Source organism: Scyliorhinus torazame, chromosome 16, assembly GCF_047496885.1.
Source record: "Scyliorhinus torazame isolate Kashiwa2021f chromosome 16, sScyTor2.1, whole genome shotgun sequence".
NCBI lineage: Eukaryota > Metazoa > Chordata > Chondrichthyes > Carcharhiniformes > Scyliorhinidae > Scyliorhinus > Scyliorhinus torazame.
The window spans coordinates 152,988,316-153,007,062 of NC_092722.1; the positions used below are offsets into that span (position 1 = coordinate 152,988,316).

Genomic DNA, 18,747 nt, shown 5'->3' on the forward strand with positions numbered 1-18,747 from the left:
TCGACCTTCTTGTATATACTTGCTGTAGTTAAATAACAATTGCTCTTGCTCTGTAGGTCCTAAATGAAGCAGTGGGGGCACTAATGTACCACAATATCACTCTGACCAGAGAAGACCTGGAGAAGTTCAAAGCACTGCGAATAATTGTACGGATAGGCAGTGGCTATGACAACATTGACGTTAAGACTGCAGGGGAGCTCGGTAAGTTGAGTCCAAGCATTGCCTTTAGCGGATATCTTTTTTAAGCTTATTTGTAAAATCTGATTTACAGAGTGATGTTTAAGTCAGCAATGGAACAGATGCAGTTATGTCAGCATAGAAGTGCTTTTGTAATTTATCAAAGGAGAATCTGAAACAGTGTGTGTGAATTAGGTGCAAACACAATTTGTGGAAAATGTACTATCGTATTCCTGGATAATGTTGGGCCGGGAACAATGGGGCAGTGCTTGGGAGCAGGACTAGGCCACTTGGCCCTTCGAGCCACCTCTGTCATTCAGTAAGATCATGGCTGATCTGATTGTGGACTCAGCCCCACTTTCCTGTCTCCCCACCCCCCCACCCCGCCCTCCAATTTGACTTCCGCATCTATCAAAAACAAGAGAGAAGAGCAGAGAGTGGTAAACAAATTCAGTAATATTTTCCTGTTTCTCCTTGACCAATTTGAACCATAAGACTTTGGAGCAGAAGTAGGCCATTCGGCTTATCGAGTCTGCTCCACCATTCAATGAGATCACGACTGATCTGATGTGACAATCTTCAATTCCACTTTCCCGCCTTATCCCCAACACCCTTGATTCCCTTACTGATCAAGAATCTGGCTATTTCAGCCTTAACGACCCAGCCTCTACAGCTCTCTGCAGTAAAGAATTCCACAAATACACTACCCTCGGAGAGAAGAAATTCCTCCTCATCTCTGTCTTAAGTGGGCGACCCTTATATCTGAGATTATGCCCTCTGGTCCTAGACACTCCAACAAGGGGAAACAACTTCTCAGCATCTACCGTGTCAAACCCCTGGGAATCCCATATGTCTCAATAAGATCACCTCTCATTCTTCTAAACTCCAATGAGTACAGGCCTAATTTACTCAATCTCTCCTCATAAGAAAATCCCTTCATTCCCAGGACAACCCAGTGAACCTTCTCTGGACTGGCTCCAGTGCAAGTACATCTTTCCTTAGATAAGGGACCAAAACTGTTCACAGTATTCCAGGTGTGGTATAGTTTTAGCAAAACTTCCATTCGATTCCCTTTGAAGCAAAGGCCAACATTCCATTTGCCTTCCCAATTACTTGCTGAACTTCCACACTAGTTTTTTGTGATTTATGCACGAGGACCCTCAAATCCCGCTGCAGTGTAGTATTCAAGTCTTCCTCCATTTAAATAGTGTTCAGCTCCTTTATTCTCCCAGCCAAAGTGCATAAGTTCACATTTTCCTACATTGTATTCCATCTGCCAAGTTGTTGCCCACTTACTTAACCTGTCTATATCCCTCTGTAGACTCTTTGAATCATCCTCACCACTTGCCTTCCCACCTATTTTTGTGTCATCTGCAAACTTGGCAATAATGCATTCACTTCCCTCGCCCAAGTCATTCATATATATTGTGAATAATTGTGGCCCCAGAACTGATCCCTAGGCATTCCACTAGTTATAGGTTGCCATCCTGAAAATGCCCCTCTTATCCCAACTTTCTTTCTTCCATCGGCTAGCCAATCCTCGATTCATGCTACTATACTACCCCCACACCATGGGCTCTTATCTTGTAGCCTTTTGTGCGGTTCCTCAACAAACGCTTTTTGGAAATCCAAATATATTGTATCTTCTGGTTCCCTTTTATCTATCCTGCTCATTACCACCTCAGGGAATTCTAATAACTATTTCAGGCAAAATCCCCCCTTCATGAATTCATGTTGACTCTACTTGATTACACATTATGCATTTCTGAATGCTCTGCTATTACATCCTTTATTTTCCCAATGACAGATGTTAAGCTAACTGGCCTCTTGTCACCTGTTTTTTGTCTCCTTCCCTTTTTGAATAAGGGTGTTACAGTGACAGTTTTCCAATCCTCTGGAATTTTTCCAGAATTTAAGGACTCTTGGAAGATCACTATCTCTGTAGCTACATCCTTTAATATTCTGGGATGCAACCCATCAGGTCCAGAGGAATTATCGGCCTTTAGCCCGTTGGTTTCCCTAGTACTTTTTTCCATGGTAATAGTTATTGTACTTATCTCTCCCCTTTTTGCCCCTTGATTATTTAGTATTTTTGGAATGTAATTAATGTCTGACTGTTTATTAGTGTGAAGACTGATACAAAATACTTAGTTAACTCTTCTGCCATTTCCTAGTTCCCCCTATTATTTCCCCAGGCTCCTTCTCTAAGGGGCCTATGTTCTCTATGGCCCCTCTCTTTCTTTTTTATATAAATAACCTCTTTATGTATGGAAACAAAGTAAGGATAAAAGGATGTGGCTTGTTCTGTTTTGAAAATAATTATGAGTTGTTAACAAAATTGCATGTCCTTATTAACTGACTTCCCATCAAATTGTATTTTTATTCCCTAAACATGAGAGGTTCAAGAATATTAAAGCTTCACACAGGGACTCTTTTCACAGAGAGGGTAAGAATGCCAGCCTGTGAAATTGAATAGTTTTACATCAATAGAGAAAAATAATTAAAACTGACAACAGATAGGGGAGCAGTATCGCACATGCATTAAGCAGTTTACGTAATCATGTATCCATTTCTTATATGTGAGAGGCGGGTCATTTCATATCCAGTCTCATTGCTGCTAAAACATTGCTTTGTCACTTCCCAAACTACTGTTACTGTAGTAACCCCGCCCCCCCCCAATCTGAGCTAAGTTAATAATAGCCAAAATGGTGGGAGGAACGTTGCAATTTGCTGGTTTCCCATTATAAATGTCTAACCCTTCACCTCAACATGGCAGAGCTATTGTCACCAAAGGGCATCGCTACTTAAACCTTGCTGACTCTCTCGCAACAGTAATACCTCTTCAAGATCCATCTCTTAGTGTACGATTTTTGGCTGCTTTTCCTAATTTTTCGGATAAATGAGTACAAATTAATAGTTTGGTTCCAATTCAGACCCGTCAGTATAAAAGTAACTTGGTGTTGTGCTGTGATAGAACTCCTTGACCAAAACACTTTGGTTGTGTAAGCCCCGATTGTAAGTTAGGTTTTCGATGGAACAATTGGCAATTACATTATCTGGAATGAAAATGAGCCATGCCTCCACCCCCCCCCCCCCCCCCCCCTTCCCCCCTTCCCCCAATCTGAGCTGAGTTAATAATAGCCAAAATGGTGGGAGGAATGTTGCAATTTGGCCCAGGGGCTCCTTGGTTAAGCGAAGTGAGGGAGAAAATCACTCCGATTGCCACTCCAGATTGCTCCTGCTTCAACGGTTGAAATAGGTTGCTGACATTTACTGAGTGAGCTCAAACATGAAGGTTTGCTCTACGTTCAGTCAGTGTACCTGCGCAGCCATATCTCAGCAAAAGTCAGCAGTGAACCTTTTTAAAAATATATCATTAACCTGCAGGTTTTTTTTTGTTCCAAGCTATGGCTGACTTGTTATGTCCATTTTTTGCCTTTTTTTTAAAAAAAAGTGCAATTCTAAATTAGTTAAAACCCTGATGTACTCAAGTTATCAAAGCAACAAAAATTGTAGAATTAAGGTGATTTCAGCTTTATTCTGACACTACTACCTTAAAGGTTGTCTGCCAGTTAGCGGCCTGCAAAGGCAGTGACAAAAATTATCCGGCAGGACTATTTTCTCCTGATTTTAAGCAATATCCTCATCATGTCTTTACACTTCCCCACTTCCAAGCCTTTTCTGGATAGCTACAACGCAGAATAAAGCACCTTCACAGGAAGTACAAGGAATAAGATGGCTGCTGGTGGTCAGTAAAACCCAGGTCAAGGAGCCGGGAAAAACTGTGTGTGAGAGAGACATTTTGTGAATTCGTATTGGATACTGGCTTTGAACAAAGGCGCAGGATTTATAAGCTCTGCAGGAAATAGGAGTGCTTGCTGTCCAGAGTGGACAAGAAGCAATTATTTTGATCAAAAAAAAAAGTACAGTACTTTTGTGTAAATACCTTTTTAAAAAAAATCTAACTCAAGGAACCATGTAGTTATTTAGTCTGGATTACTATTTGTAAAGAAGACTTGTGCCAAATGAAAGGTCATCAGGGCGAATTGGCAGTGTGCCGTTTAATAAACTGTACTCTCTGTCAGAAACAGCCCAGACATTTGTTGATGCTTACAAGATGCTGATTTAAGTCTATGCCAGATTAAAAACTGAACAAAGAAGCCTGTTATAACGTCTGATATTGTAAAGGAATACATTTCTAAATGTAAAGATGCACTTTTTAGCTGGTTATTACCTAAATATTTTAGTTAATATGTTTGCTGTATAGTGCAGTAGGCTAATTGGTAGCATACGCTTCCTGGAGCTGAAATCTTGTACAGTTTATTCCTATTAGGGGACTATGTTGTCTTCATCGACAGAGTAGGGAGGCATCATGATTATAGGAATAAACTGTTGTAATAAAGAAATTAGGTCTGTACATTTGTAAATACTAATGGAAACGGGGGTTTGCGGCCTCCGGTACCATAGGTAAGTGGAGAATTTGGGAAAATTTTTCTTCACGCCAAATCCTTTTTATACGAAAAGCTCATGTTTGAAGATTCAGCAACGCCCTTGCTGCAAAAATGCAATAAGCGCATGCTTCCGCTTGTGACATCAAAAATTCCATCTTGTTTTGTAACGCGCATTTCTGTTCTTATACTATACATTCCTTTCAACAAAGGGCCCTGAATTAAACAGTCTGTTTACCCTACTGACTTATTAATTCACCAGAGCTATCGCTTATGCATTAATAAAGCAGTGTGGCAGTGAATGAAATTATGAATTACTACTTACTAACTGTTAGCTTGGTAGGTAAATATTAGCACTGTTACTTGTCTGCAGGGTTTTTACCCAAATCCTGGATTGAGTTTTTTGATGAGATAACAGTGATGGTTGATGAGGTTATAATGCGGTTGATAAGACATATATGGTGTCCAAAAGACATTTTATAAAATGCCATGTGCAGACGGGCAGAAGCCAATGGAATAAAAGGGACAGTGGCAACCTGGATACAAAGTTGTCTGAATGACCGGAATCAAAAAGCGGTGGTGCACAATTGTTTTTCTGACTGGAGGAATGTATGTCGTTGGGTTCCCCAACGGTATTTACTGAGACCACTGATTTTCTTACATTGATGGCCTAGACTTGGGTTTGCAGGTTACTATTTCAATATTGACAGATGGCACAAAACTTGAAGCACTGTGAATTGCGAGGAGGGTAGTGATACGCTTCAGGAGGACATGCAGGTAAGTGTGAAGTAATAGATTTTGGTCGGGAAAATGAAAGAAAGGCAATAAATGAGATGTCCAATTCTAAAGAGGTTGCAGGAGCAGAGAGATTTGGTGGATTTATGTAAAGAAATTGTTGAGGTGGCAGAGCAGATGGCGAAAGCCGTTCAGAAGGCAAACAGGATCCTGGGCTTTATAAATAGAGGCATTGAGTACAAAAACAAGGAAACAATGATGATGTTTGACAAAATTCTGGGTTGGCCTCAACTGGAGTGTTGCGTCCAATTCTGGGCACCGCACGTTAGGAAGGAAGTGAAAAGAAAATTATTGTGAGAATGGTTCGAGGGTTGAGGGAATGCAGAAGCTGGTATTGTTCTTCGAGAAGAAAAGGCCGAGAGGAGATTCGATAGAAGCATTCAGAATCGTGAGGGGACTGGAAAGTGTTGATAATGAAACCGTTCCTGTTGGTGGAAGGTTCAAGAGCCAAAGGACAAAGCTTTAGGATGATTGGCAAAAGAACGAACGGCGACATGAGGAAACTTTATTTGCACAGCAGGCAGTAAGGATCTGGAATGTGCTGCCTGTGAACATGGTGGACGCATGTACAATCGGGACTTTCAAAACGGAAATTTGCTGGGTGACAGAGAAATGGGTGGCAAGCAGAGACACAACGGGCCAAATCGAGGCCTCCTGTGCTGTAACCATTCTGCGGCGCTATGATTTCAATCATGTGACATCTTGCTTCTCTTAATTTGCTTCAATTATGCACAGGTGAACTGCTATTATGCTTTGGGTGAACTGTCAGCATGAAAAAAGTCCACCTAGTATTGGTATTATCCGTAATAATTATCTGCTTGGCTCGGTTAATTGCACTCTTTCCTCTGAATCTGCAGGTTGTAGTTCGAAGCTCCACTGCGGGAGTTGAGCACATTAAGCTGGCATTCTGCTGCAATACTTAAGGAGTGCTGGAATATTGGAAACCTCATCTGCCAGTTTGTAATACGTCCACAGAGGCAGAAGTTCCTTCACCCGAATTCCTTTTATTTACAAAACCAACAGCCGAACAACCAGGTGCATTCAGCTTGCTGTCTACACTGGGAGTACAGAGAGGATCACTGTTATACACAGAGAAAGGGGTTCCCTGATTGTGCCACTATTCTAATTGGCCAATCTCAAAGGCCTGGCCTAAGTCATTACACAGTTCGTGTGGCAATTTTTTGTAAGTCATTGACAAATACATTTGCAATTTTGATTTTATGTTATTTATTTAGGATGCAAAAAAATGTAGAATTGATTGGAAAAGGACTTGGTGAAGAAAGGGAGGATCCTGTAGTTGTGGTCCATGTGGAAAATAATGAAAAAGGTAGAAGTAGCAATAAGGTTGGGCTGAGAAAGCTTGGGAGCTAGCATCTGTGGTAAACCACTGCATTGTATTGTACTGTTATATTGTTACATGCCTGGGCTTGTCCCTGCTGGGTCTGAACCACTGTAGTATATAATCTGTGTATTGTGGTAAACTGCCACTGTATTATATGTATTGTGGTAAACTACTGCCTGATGGCTCCGCCTCCCCCGCTCGGTATAAAGGTGGCTAGTCTCCACCGCTGCCTCATTTTGGGATCCGAGGCCAGGAGGCTTTCTGGTTAGTTTATTAAAGCCTCAGTTACGTTCACCACTCGTCGTGTGTTCATTGATGGTATATCAATTTAATAAACTAAACATCTAAGATGAATTCATCACTCAAGCCTGATCGCCTGGAGCTGGACCCACAGGTAGTCAATGCAACTGCAACATTCGAGCACTGGATAAGCTGCTTTGAAGCGTGCTCGGATCCTTCACCGACCTCCAAAAGAAGCAGATTCTCCATGCACGGGTGAGCCTGCAAGTCTTTCTTCTCATCAGGGACGTCCCCTCGTATACGGAGGCGATAATGCTGCTGAAGGGACACTATGTAAAGTCTGTAAACAAGGTGTATGCTAGGCACCTTCTTGCCACGAGACGACAACGTCCTGGGGAATTACTAGCAGAATTTCTGCGTGCCTTGCGGGTACTGTGCCGGAACTGTGACTGCCAGGCGATATCGGCTACCCAACACACGGAGCTGTTGGTCAGGGACGCTTATGCCGCAGGCATTAAATCAAACTACATCCGCCAGCGATTGCTAGAAGGGGGTACACTCTGCCTCTCAGAGACAGTGCAGCTCTCAAACTCACTGCAGGTGGCCTTCCAGAACATGGAGGCCTACATCTCCGACCGCGCGGCACCCTCGTGAACCTCGTGGGCGCCGCCATCGCCCGACTTGAGCGCGGCGCAAGCCTGTGCCGCACAGCAGCCCGCCAACGCCGAAAGCCCGAAGTGCTACTTTTGCAGCCAGGGTAAGCATCCCAGACAACACTGCCCTGCACGGAACGCGACTTGCAACGGGTGTGGGAGGAAGGGCCACTTTGCGAAAGCTTACAAGGCTCGATCTCTCCCGAAAACACCGAGGCCCAGCAGCGCTGCTTGTCGGGGCCACCCCCAGCTGCCGCGCCATCCGCCATGTGCGACTCGTGGGCGCCGCCATCTTTGACGCCATCTTGCACTCCACCCGCCACGCGCGACCCATGGGGGCCGCCATCTTTGCACCATCCCCGATGCCACCTGCCACGCGCAACCCATGGGGGCCGCCATCTTGGGACCACTCTGCAGCTTCCCGGGGAGCCCTGCTCACCCAGTCGTACGCTGGCCGCCACTACGTCCGACCGGCCTACCCAAATCCTTACGAAGCTCTCCTCCATCACGCTCGACCAGTCCCGGCCTCATCACCTCACTAAATCTACGATGACCGTCCGGATCAACGGGCACGAGATGGCCTGCCTTTTCGACTCTGGGAGAACAGACAGCTTCATACACCCAGATACGGTAAGGCACTGCTCCCTCCCAATTTTACCCGCGACCCAGAAAATCTCCCTGGCTTCTGGATCACATTCAGTAGCAATCCGGGGTTACTGTGTCGCGACCCTTACCCTCACTTTTCGCTAACCTCACCCCAGACTCTAAGCCCGTCGCTACTAGGAGCAGACGATACAGTGCCCGGGACAGGGCCTTTTTCAGGTCGGAGGTCCAGCGACTCCGACGAGAGGAGATCATTGAGGCGAGTACCAGCCCCTGAAGAGCCCAAGTGGTGGTCGTCAAGACTGGGGAGAAGCACCGGATGGCCATCGACTACAGTCAGACCATCAACTGGTACACGCAGCTCGATGCGTACCTCCTCCCCCGCATAAAGATGCATGGCATTAAGGGGAAAGTAGGAGCATGGATAGAGGATTGGTTAATTAATAGAAAGCAAAGAGTGGGGATTAATGGGTGTTTCTCTGGTTGGCAATCAGTAGCTAGTGGTGTCCCTCAGGGATCAGTGTTGGGCCCACAACTGTTCACAATTTACATTGATGATTTGGAGTTGGGGACCAAGGTCAATGTGTCCAAGTTTGCAGATGACACTAAGATAAGTGGTAAAGCAAAAAGTGCAGAGGATACTGGAAGTCTGCAGAGGGATTTGGACAGGCTAAGTGAATGGGCTAGGGTCTGGCAGATGGAATACAATGTTGACAAATGTGAGGTTATCCATTTTGGTAAGAATAACGGCAAAAGGGATTATTATTTAAATGATAAAAAATTAAAACATGCTGCTGTGCAGAGAGATCTGGGTGTGCTAGTGCATGAGTCGCAGAAAGTTGGTTTTCAGGTGCAACAGGTGATTAAGAAGGCAAATGGAATTTTGTCCTTCATTGCTAGAGGGATGGAGTTTAAGACTAGGGAGGTTATGCTGCAATTGTATAAGGTGTTAGTGAGGCCACACCTGGAGTATTGTGTTCAGTTTTGGTCTCCTTACTTGAGAAAGGACGTACTGGCACTGGAGGGTGTGCAGAGGAGATTCACTAGGTTAATCCCAGAGCTGAAGGGGTTGGATTACGAGGAGACGTTGAGTAGACTGGGACTGTACTCGTTGGAATTTAGAAGGATGAGGGGGGATCTTATAGAAACATATAAGATTATGAAGGGAATAGATAGGATAGATGCGGGCAGGTTGTTTCCACTGGCGGGTGAAAGCAGAACTAGGGGGCATAGCCTCAAAATAAGGGGAAGTAGATTTAGGACTGGGTTTAGGAGGAACTTCTTCACCCAAAGGGTTGTGAATCTATGGAATTCCTTGCCCAGTGAAGCAGTAGAGGCTCCTTCATTAAATGTTTTTAAGCTAAAGATAGATAGTTTTTTGAAGAATAAAGGGATTAAGGGTTATGGTGTTCGGGCCGGAAAGTGGAGCTGAGTCCACAAAAGATCAGCCATGATCTCATTGAATGGCGGAGCAGGCTCGAGGGGCCAGGTGGCCTACTCCTGCTCCTAGTTCTTATGTTCTTATTATATCTGACATGGTCAATCAGATTGCGCAGTATTGAGTCTTCTCCACAGTTGACTTGAAGTCCGCGTACCACCAGCTCCCTATCTGCCCGGAGGACCGTCAATACACTGCCTTTGAGGCAGATGGCTGCCTCTACCACTTCCTCAGGGTTCCCTTCAGCATCACCAATGGGGTCTCGGTCTTCCAATGAGAAATGGACCGAATGGTTGACCTGTGCGGGCTGCGGGCCACGTTCCCGTACTTGGATAATGTCACCATCTGCGGCCATGACCAGCAGGACCATGACGAAAACCTCCGGCACTTCCTCCACACCGCTAAACTCCTGAACCTCATCTACAATAAGGAAAAATGCGTTTTCCGCACAACCCGCCTAGCCATGCTTGGCTACGCTGTGGAAAGCGGAGTCCTAGGGCCCGACCCCGACCGCATGCGCCCCCTCCTGGAACTCCCACTCCCCACTGCCCTAAGGCCCTGGAGATGCCTGGGGTTCTTCTCTTACTATGCCCAGTGGGTCCCCAATTATGCGGACAAGGCCCGTCCACTTATTAACTCCATCGTTTTTCCCCTGACGGCTGAGGCCGCCAGGCCTTCAACCGCATCAAGGCAGATATTGCCAAAGCCGCGATGCACGCTGTGGATGAGTCCATTCCGTTCCAGGTCGAGAGCGATGCATCAGACCTGGCCGCTACCCTCAACCAGGCAGGCAGGCAGGCCCGTGGCTTTCTTCTCCCGTACGCTCAATGCCTCCGAAATTCGACACTCCTCCATCGAAAAGGAAGTCCAAGCCACTGTAGAAGCTGTGCGAATTTGGAGGCATTACCTGGCCAGCAGGCGATTCACTCTCCTCACTGACCAACGGTCGGTTGCCTTCATGTTTAACAATACACAGTGGGACAAAATCAAGAACGACAAGATTCTGAGGTGGAGGATCGAGCTCTCTACCTACAACTACGATATCTTGTATCGACCTGGGAAGTTCAATGAGCCCCCAGGTGCCCTATCCCGTGGTACATGTGCCAGCGCACAAGTAGACCGGCTTCGGGCTCGCCACAATGACTTCTGTCACCGGGGTCACCCGTTTTTTTCGCTTTTTTTCGCTTTATCAAGGCTCGTAACCTGCCTTAATCCATCGAGGAGGTCAGGACCGTGACCAGGGACTGCCAGGTCTGCGCGGAGTGCAAACCGCACTTCTATCGGCCAGACAGAGCGCACCTGGTAAAAGCCTCTCGTCCCTTTGAGCGCCTCAGCATCGATTTCAAAGGGCCCCTCCCCTCCACTGACCGTAACGTGTACTTCCTCAACATTGTTTTTTTTTCTTTTTTTTAAATAAATTCATTTTTTCCAATTAAGGGCAATTTAGTGTGGCCAATTCACCTAGCCTGCACATCTTTGGGGGGTGGGGGTGAAACCCACGCAAGCAATGTGCAAACTCCACACAGACAGTGACCCCGAGCCAGAATTGAACCTGGGACCTCAGTGCCGTGAGGCTGCAGGGCTAACCCACTGCGCCACTCTGCTGCCCGATTCCTCAACATTGTTGACGAATACTCAAGATTCCCCTTTGCCATCCCATGCACTGACATGATCTCTGCCACCGTCATCAAGGCCCTGCACAGTCTTTTCACCTTGTTCGGGTTCCCCACCTACATCCATAGCGATCGGGGTTCCTCCTTCATCATAGATTATCATAGAATTTACAGTGCAGAAGGAGGCCATTCGGCCCATCGAGTCTGCACCGGCTCTTGGAAAGAGCACCCTCCCCAAGGCCAACACCTCCACCCTATCCCCATAACCCAGTAACCCCAACCAACACTAAGGGCAATTTTGGACACCAATCCACCTAACCTGCACATCTTTGGACTGTGGGAGGAAACCGGAGCACCCGGAGGAAACCCACACACACACGGGGAGGACGTGCAGACTCCGCACAGACAGCGACCCAAGCCGGAATCGAACCTGGAACCCTAGAGCTGTGAAGCAATTGTGCTATCCACAATGCTACCGTGCTTCATGAGCGACGGGTTGCGTCAGTTACTGCTCAGCAAGGTCATCGCCTCCAGCAGGACGACCAGCTACAACCTCCGGGGCAACAGACAGGTGGAGAGGGAGAACGCAACAGTCTGGAAGGCCATCCTCCTGGCCCTATGGTCCAGAAGTCTTCCATTCTCTCGCTGGCAGGAGGTCCTCTCCGATGTGCTCCACTCTATCCAGTCGCTCCTGTGCACTGCCACCAATGAGACCCCTCACGAGCGTATGTTTGCCTTCCCCAGGAAGTCCACCTCCGGGGTCTTGCTCCCGTCCTGGCTGCCAGTCCCAGGGTCCGTCCTGCTCCAGAAGCATGCAAGGAGCAATAAAGCAGATCCCCTTGTCGAGAAGGTCATGCTCCTCCATGCCAATCCATAATGTGCCTACGTGGCACATCATGATAGGCGACAGGACACAGTCTCCCTCCGGGATTTGGCACCTGCAGGTTCCCCAGCGACCATCACCACCACCCCCGATCCTACACCGTCTCCCTCCACCACTACCCAGCTATTTCAAGGTCTGGCACCCGCAGGCCCACCAGCGGCCATCACCACCACCCCCGCCCACACAACGCGCCCCCCCCCCCCACTGACTCAACTACTGGGTGAAGAAGAGGACGACGCACTCCCGGACGCGCAGGTCTCAACACTGTTGCCCACACCACAGCCGGGACTGAGGCGATCAAGGCGGAAGGTCAAGGCCCCTGACAGATGTGATCTTTAAGTCCAGTTCACCCCCGCTGGACTCTTTTTTTTTAAACGGGGGGTGAATGTGGTAAACCACTGTATTATATTGTACTGTTGTACTGTTACATGCCTGGGCTTGTCCCTGCTGGGCCCGAACCACAGTAGTATATAATTGTGGTAAACTGTCACTGTATTATATGTAATGTGGTAAACTACTTCCTGCTGGCTCTGCCTCCCCTCGGGCTCGGTATAACGGTGGGTAGTCTCCGTCGCTGCCTCAGTTCGGGATCCGAGGCCAGGAGGCTTTCTGTCTAGTTTATTAAAGCCTCAGTTACGTTCACCACTCGTCGTGTGTTCATTGATGGCATATCAGCATCCAAATTAATAAGCAGAACTTTAAAGTAATCTCCAGATTCCTATTTGATCTACACACAAGTTGGCTTTAGGACGCACAGATTTGAGGTTTAAATGTGTGGCTAAAAAGAGTGGTTTTGGAGAAATAAATAGCCATAAATTCGAGGTAAGGAGGAACAGTTCTGTTGGGGTGAACGCCACTTGAATCACGCTGGGTCCAGTGTCCTGGCAAATTAAATAACTGTAGCCATAGATAGAGCTTTAAATTAATAATGGGGGCTGGAGGTGTCAAACCAGGAACACGGTGGCACAGTGGTTAGCTGCCTCACCGTGCCAGGGACCCGGGTTCAATTCCAGCCTTGGGTAACGGCCTGTGCAGAGTCTTCACGTTCTCTCCGTGTCTGCGGGAGTTTCCTCCTGTTTCTACCCACAGTTCAAAGATGTGCAGGATAGGTGGATTGGCCATGATAAATTGCGCCTTTAGTGTCCAAAAGGTTAGGTGAGGTTATTGGGTTTCGGGGATAGGGTGGAGGTGTGGGCCGCTTTCGGACGGTCGGTGTAGACTCGATGGGCCAAATGCAAGGATTCTATGATTTATTGATCTGAAGAGAAAATTGGAGACTGTGGAGCCAAGTAGTGGTTTTGATAACACAATCAAGCAGATTGTGTCAAGAAGGGACACATAGTTCAAGAAAAGTAAATTGGGCATTAGTGACTTAGGGTCACATCAAGGGAAAATAGTTATTCTGACTACATGAAGCAGTCGTGACAAGAATCACGTAAGTTTGATCTAGTTAACATTAATGAGGTGTGGCTCTTGGGTGACCAAAGTCAGGAACTAAATATTCCAGGGTGCTTAACTTTTCCAAAGGGTATGGAGAAGGAGTGGGTTAGCCCTGATAATAAAGAATGTGATAAAGTCATTCGGGAGAAAGAGTCTTAGTCCAGAAAATCAAAAGATAGAATTAGTATAGATGAAGCAAAGAAATGACAAAGGGCAGAAAACATTGATGGGAGTTGTAATGGTGTTGGACAGAGTATGAATCAGAATATAAGAGGAGCACGTAAAAAAGTAATGCAATTATTCTGGGGACTTTCATCTTCGTACAGACTGGAGAAACCTAATTGGCAAAAGGAACTTGGAGGATGAGTTTATTGAATGCATTTAAGGCAATTTTCTAGCACTATATATGGAGGAACCAACCAGGGAACAGGCTATTTTTAATCCAGCATTGTGAGATAAGACTGAGTTTATCAGTGCTCTTATCGTAAAACATCCTCTGGGGAAGATAATGTGATAGAAATCTTGTCGTACAGATTTATTCAATAGGTCTCGCAGAGGTTCAAAGCCTTGTACTTTTGAGTAATAGTGTTTATTGGCAATGTATCATTTCTATTTACATATGTACAAAGTCTAGCTCAAACTAGGAGCTAACGCCAGCTGACTTCTCCTTGACTTTCTCCATACAACTCTCTCTCCTGTTGACTATCATGTGTCTCGCACTGTGGTTGGTCCAGACCTACATTAACTCTTGCAATGCCGAACACCACCATACTTCAAGTTAATTTCAAGTTGAAGGGAGATCTGGTTAAGCCTGAAGCTAGGGTCTTAAACAAAGCAATTACAGGGGAATGAGTGGTGAGTTGGCTCAGGTATTTGAGAAATTAAATTTAAAATATACCAAAATTGCAAAGAATGTTTTAAAATATCAAACTCTCAACAAATATAAATTCCCTTGAAGAATAAAAAACCCATTAGAAAAGTGGTATCTCCTTTGCTAGCTAGATATGGGGACATGGTGGAGTAGTGGTAATGTCACTGAGCTAATAATCCAGATACCCAGGATAATGTTCAGGGCCATGGGTTCAAATCCCACCAGAAATTAACTTCAATTAATTAATTTGGAAAATCAGTCCAACAAATTCTGGCCTTGCTAGTGACACCCGCATCCCATTAAGAATAAAGAAAAAAATATAGATAAGTTAAGGCTAGTGGTAGATTAAAAGCAGAGGCTGATGATGTGAAAAGAATATTAAACCTAAGGATTGGGAGTGCTTCAAAAATCAGCAAAGGATGAACAAGAAGTTGATAATGGGGGAGGAAATAGAATGAGTAGGTTACCAAGAAATGTAAAACAGATATTTAGAACTTCTGCAAATATGCAAAATGGTGGATTGTTAAGAGGCAGACAAGAGAAATATGAAGTAGAATAAGCAACTGGCAGAGACCTCAAACAAATATTTTGAGTCTGTCTTTTCAGTAGAAATTATGGGCAACGAAGGATCTGATGAGGATGAGACTAGGGAAATTAATATTAGTAAAGCAAAAGGTCCGGAGAAATGAGTAGGCTAAACCATAAACTGACAAATGCCCCTGGCCATAAAGGCATAACTCTTATCACTGTAGTATCTTTGGAAACTTGTGGGAGGAACACTGATTGCAAGATTTAGTAAGGACCTTAGCGTGACATTTACTGACAGATAAGCAGAGTGAGTAGCCTTTAATAGGAGAACAGACTCTCTGATTTCACACACGTTTGCAATTTAAAAAGGCTACCATTTTAACAAGTTGCAGCTTTCCTGCAATTTGGAGGTTGTATGGCAAAAAAACAGTCTTAAAGCATGCTGTGCAGAATTGGGAGAAAGGAGCAGATAGGCAGTGGAGGGAACTTTGAAGGAAGGACCAGATTCACATGCTGCTTTGTTTATATGCTGTCAAGTTACTGAATTAATAAATGCTTCTCATGTGATCCAGACTGGGAATATAAAATTAGAAGTAAAGAAAACAAAGCCTTCAGAGGTTTAAACCTAATATTACAACTAGAGCAAAACTCTTCCAATCTCCATGATAGCTATGAATTTCCTCTGTGTCCAATCACTTGTGCATTTTGGCTGTGTTGCAGATTCATAGTTGCTACTCCTTGCTTCTTCGCTTAGTCCCCCTCCTTACTGAACCTGCCTCCCCATGCCCCCTCACCTCACTAGTGCCACCATCAGTCTCTACCCCAACTCATTACTACTACTCTGTCTCCCTGATAACCCCCCACTGTCCCAAACCACCGTCAGCCCAACAATGTCTTTACCTTTCTCCAACAAGGGTGGTGACGGCGTAGTGGTATTGTCATTGAACTAATAATCAAGAAACCCCGGATAATGATCTAGGGACCTGGGTTCAAATCCCACCATGGCTGACGGTGAAAATTAAAAAGCCTAATGGTGAAACCATTGTTGATTGTTGTAGAAACGCATCTGATTCACTGATGTCGTTTAGGGAAGGAAACCTGCCGTCTAACCTATTCTGGCCTACATGCAATTACAGATCCACAGCAATGTGGTTGACTCGAAATGGCATATCAAGGGCAGTTGGGGATGGGCAATAAATGCTGGCCCAACCAATGATGCCCACATTCCCATGAATGAATAAAAAAAACGTAATCTGATTTTCTCTCTTATGCAGTAGATTCTTCACCCAGCTTCATTGGCTGTGCCTTAAGCCACTTAGACCTCACACTTATCATTCACCCACTGCTCCTCTAATACTCTCCCTATAACCCACCTCTTTGATCTAGCTTTTGGTCACTCCTCCATATGTAGAATTTGATAGAAATTACAATCTGCCCAAACAGCTAGTGTTTATCCTCCATGTGAGCAGTTCTCCTAAATCATGTACCTGCCTGTACCCATTTATTCTCTTTTCCTTCAACCACCAATGTAACCTATTCTTAAACATTGATATGGTCTCTTCTGCAATTATTAATATTAACTAGAAACTGAACTGGACTAGCCAGATAAATGCCGTGTCTCCCAAGAGCAGGTCAGCAAGTGACTCGCCTCCTGACTCCCCAAAGCCTGTTCACAATCTGCAAAGGTACAAGTTGGGAATGTGTTGGAATACTCCCCACTTGCCTGGATGAGTGCAGCTCCAAAAATACTCATGTAGCTTGACACCATCCAGGACAAAACAGGCCGTTTGATTGTAATCCTTCAATCTGTGCATCCCTCTGTCCCAACCCTTAGAATTTTAAATATCCCCTTGTAATCTCCTGATTTATAATGCAATCAGCTTTGTTCATACTTTTATTTCCTTATACAATGCAGTAGCCCAGTGCTTTCTTTAGTGGCTCACCATCTTTTTATTATTATTATGCTTTGGCATGATTTTCTATGCTTAGAATACACTAAAATGATTTGCTGCAACAATGGTCAGATGGTTATGAACAGATATGTGGAGAAAATAATTGTGGTTTCCAGTTTCTGGTCACTTAGTGGAAATAATCAATTGTCAGATATTGACTTTAGTACCATTAACTGCAGTGATCCTTTTACCATCCCATATAGTTAATGATAGTGTTTTCATTATAGATGTGACCTCCACTTGCTAATAGGTTGTACTTGAAGACTACAATGTGTATCTTTGGTATTTTATTTAAACACCATCCCTTTCATGAATGTTTTGAATTTTAATTGTCCAACGAGTAAACATACAGAAAGGCTCACATAAAACTTAAACTTCTAAATTATTCTGCCCTTTTGTTGGGTTTTTTGCATGTTTATTATACCCTTTAAAAAATAATATATATATTCCCTTTATTATACCATTTTTAAAAACAAAACAGCCTCTCCCCCCCCCCCCCCCCCCCCCCCCATATCCCAAAATGATTCCCGTAGGGATGTTAGCAGCCCTGCAGTATCTTAACCAACTGGTAAATTTTTATTTTTAGTGAGTTCCAGCACAGTGGGACAAGTGTTTACAGGACAGTGGGAACCTGACCCAATATTCACACATGAATTTTTTTCAAGGACTATTGGAATGAGGACTTTATTTCTTGTTACGAGCACAAGGTAGAGAGACTTCAGAGTGAAAAATGTGATCTACAGCCTATCAGTCCAGTCTCGAATGGGATGCAGAATGAAATGCTGCTGCAAAAAGGCACCCAGACCTGGGTCCGGCAACAAGATGAGCTGACGGAGCTTCACAAAAGTCACAGAGATCTTGCACAAAGCATGGTCAAACTCAATAGAAGACTTTCACCTCTGTCCTGGATGCGAATCAGTTAGTTGAGCACACATGTAAATTTTGACTTATCTCGTCTCAATACCTCAGCAGCATACCCAGTGTTCACCGAAAGATTGAGAGATGTAACTACAGGGCTTAACGTAGTGGTTCTCTCCTGTTTGGTTGTATTTTTATTTGTTTACCTTTCACTTTGTCCTCCTTTGCCTTTTTTGTAGTTAATCAAACAACGTCTTTATATTATGCAAAGAAAAATATCATGGATGCTAGAAATCTGAAATAAACTCAAAATGCTGTCAGTACTCAGCAGGTCTGGCAGCGTCTATGGGGAGAAAAAAACCAAATCAATGTTTCAGGTTGATAACCTTTCATCAGAACGTTCGTTTTATGCTCAGCTATATTGGACCTGCTTGGTTGGATAGCGAACCTCCCAAACATTACCATCGGCCTTAGCGCAAAAAGCAATCTTTGAAGCCACAAAATCCTTCCGTTTACAGTGGTCGACTTACATGCCAAGTGAAAAAGGGGGGCTGCCAGTCTTCGTGTAGGTGATTGCCATTTCAAAATGTGAAAAAGAACAGAACAGCAGTGGCCTGTATCATTGGTTGAACTATTTCTATTAGGGTGCCTTTAACCATAATCAAAAAGTTTGAAAAACCATCAGATTCATTCCAAGTCACTTTGTCTATGGCACTATCGTAAGGGTCACACTCTACATCAGATGTGGCGGGTATTCTTTGGTTTCTGAATTAACCCTCAGCAGCAAATCATCTTCCTCTCCGTCCACTGACAGATTGTTCACTAATGGCATTCCCATGATTTGATGACAAAACACTTAAGTGGAGACGGTGGGAGGCGGACCCCTATTGGTCGGCGGTGGGATTT

The 18,747-nt window shown here is 44.9% G+C and overlaps 1 protein-coding gene across 7 annotated transcripts in view; it reads left to right on the forward strand.

Moving 5' to 3' along the window:
• The window catches only part of ctbp2a (C-terminal binding protein 2a), a 433,668-nt gene that overhangs the window by 344,102 nt on the left and 70,819 nt on the right, over positions 1-18,747 (forward strand). For all 7 annotated transcript variants that reach the window (XM_072479240.1, XM_072479239.1, XM_072479241.1 and 4 more), the window contains one exon: positions 57-201. In XM_072479240.1, coding sequence (XP_072335341.1) covers positions 57-201 — 145 coding nt within the window. The remainder of the gene's footprint in view (positions 1-56; positions 202-18,747) is intronic.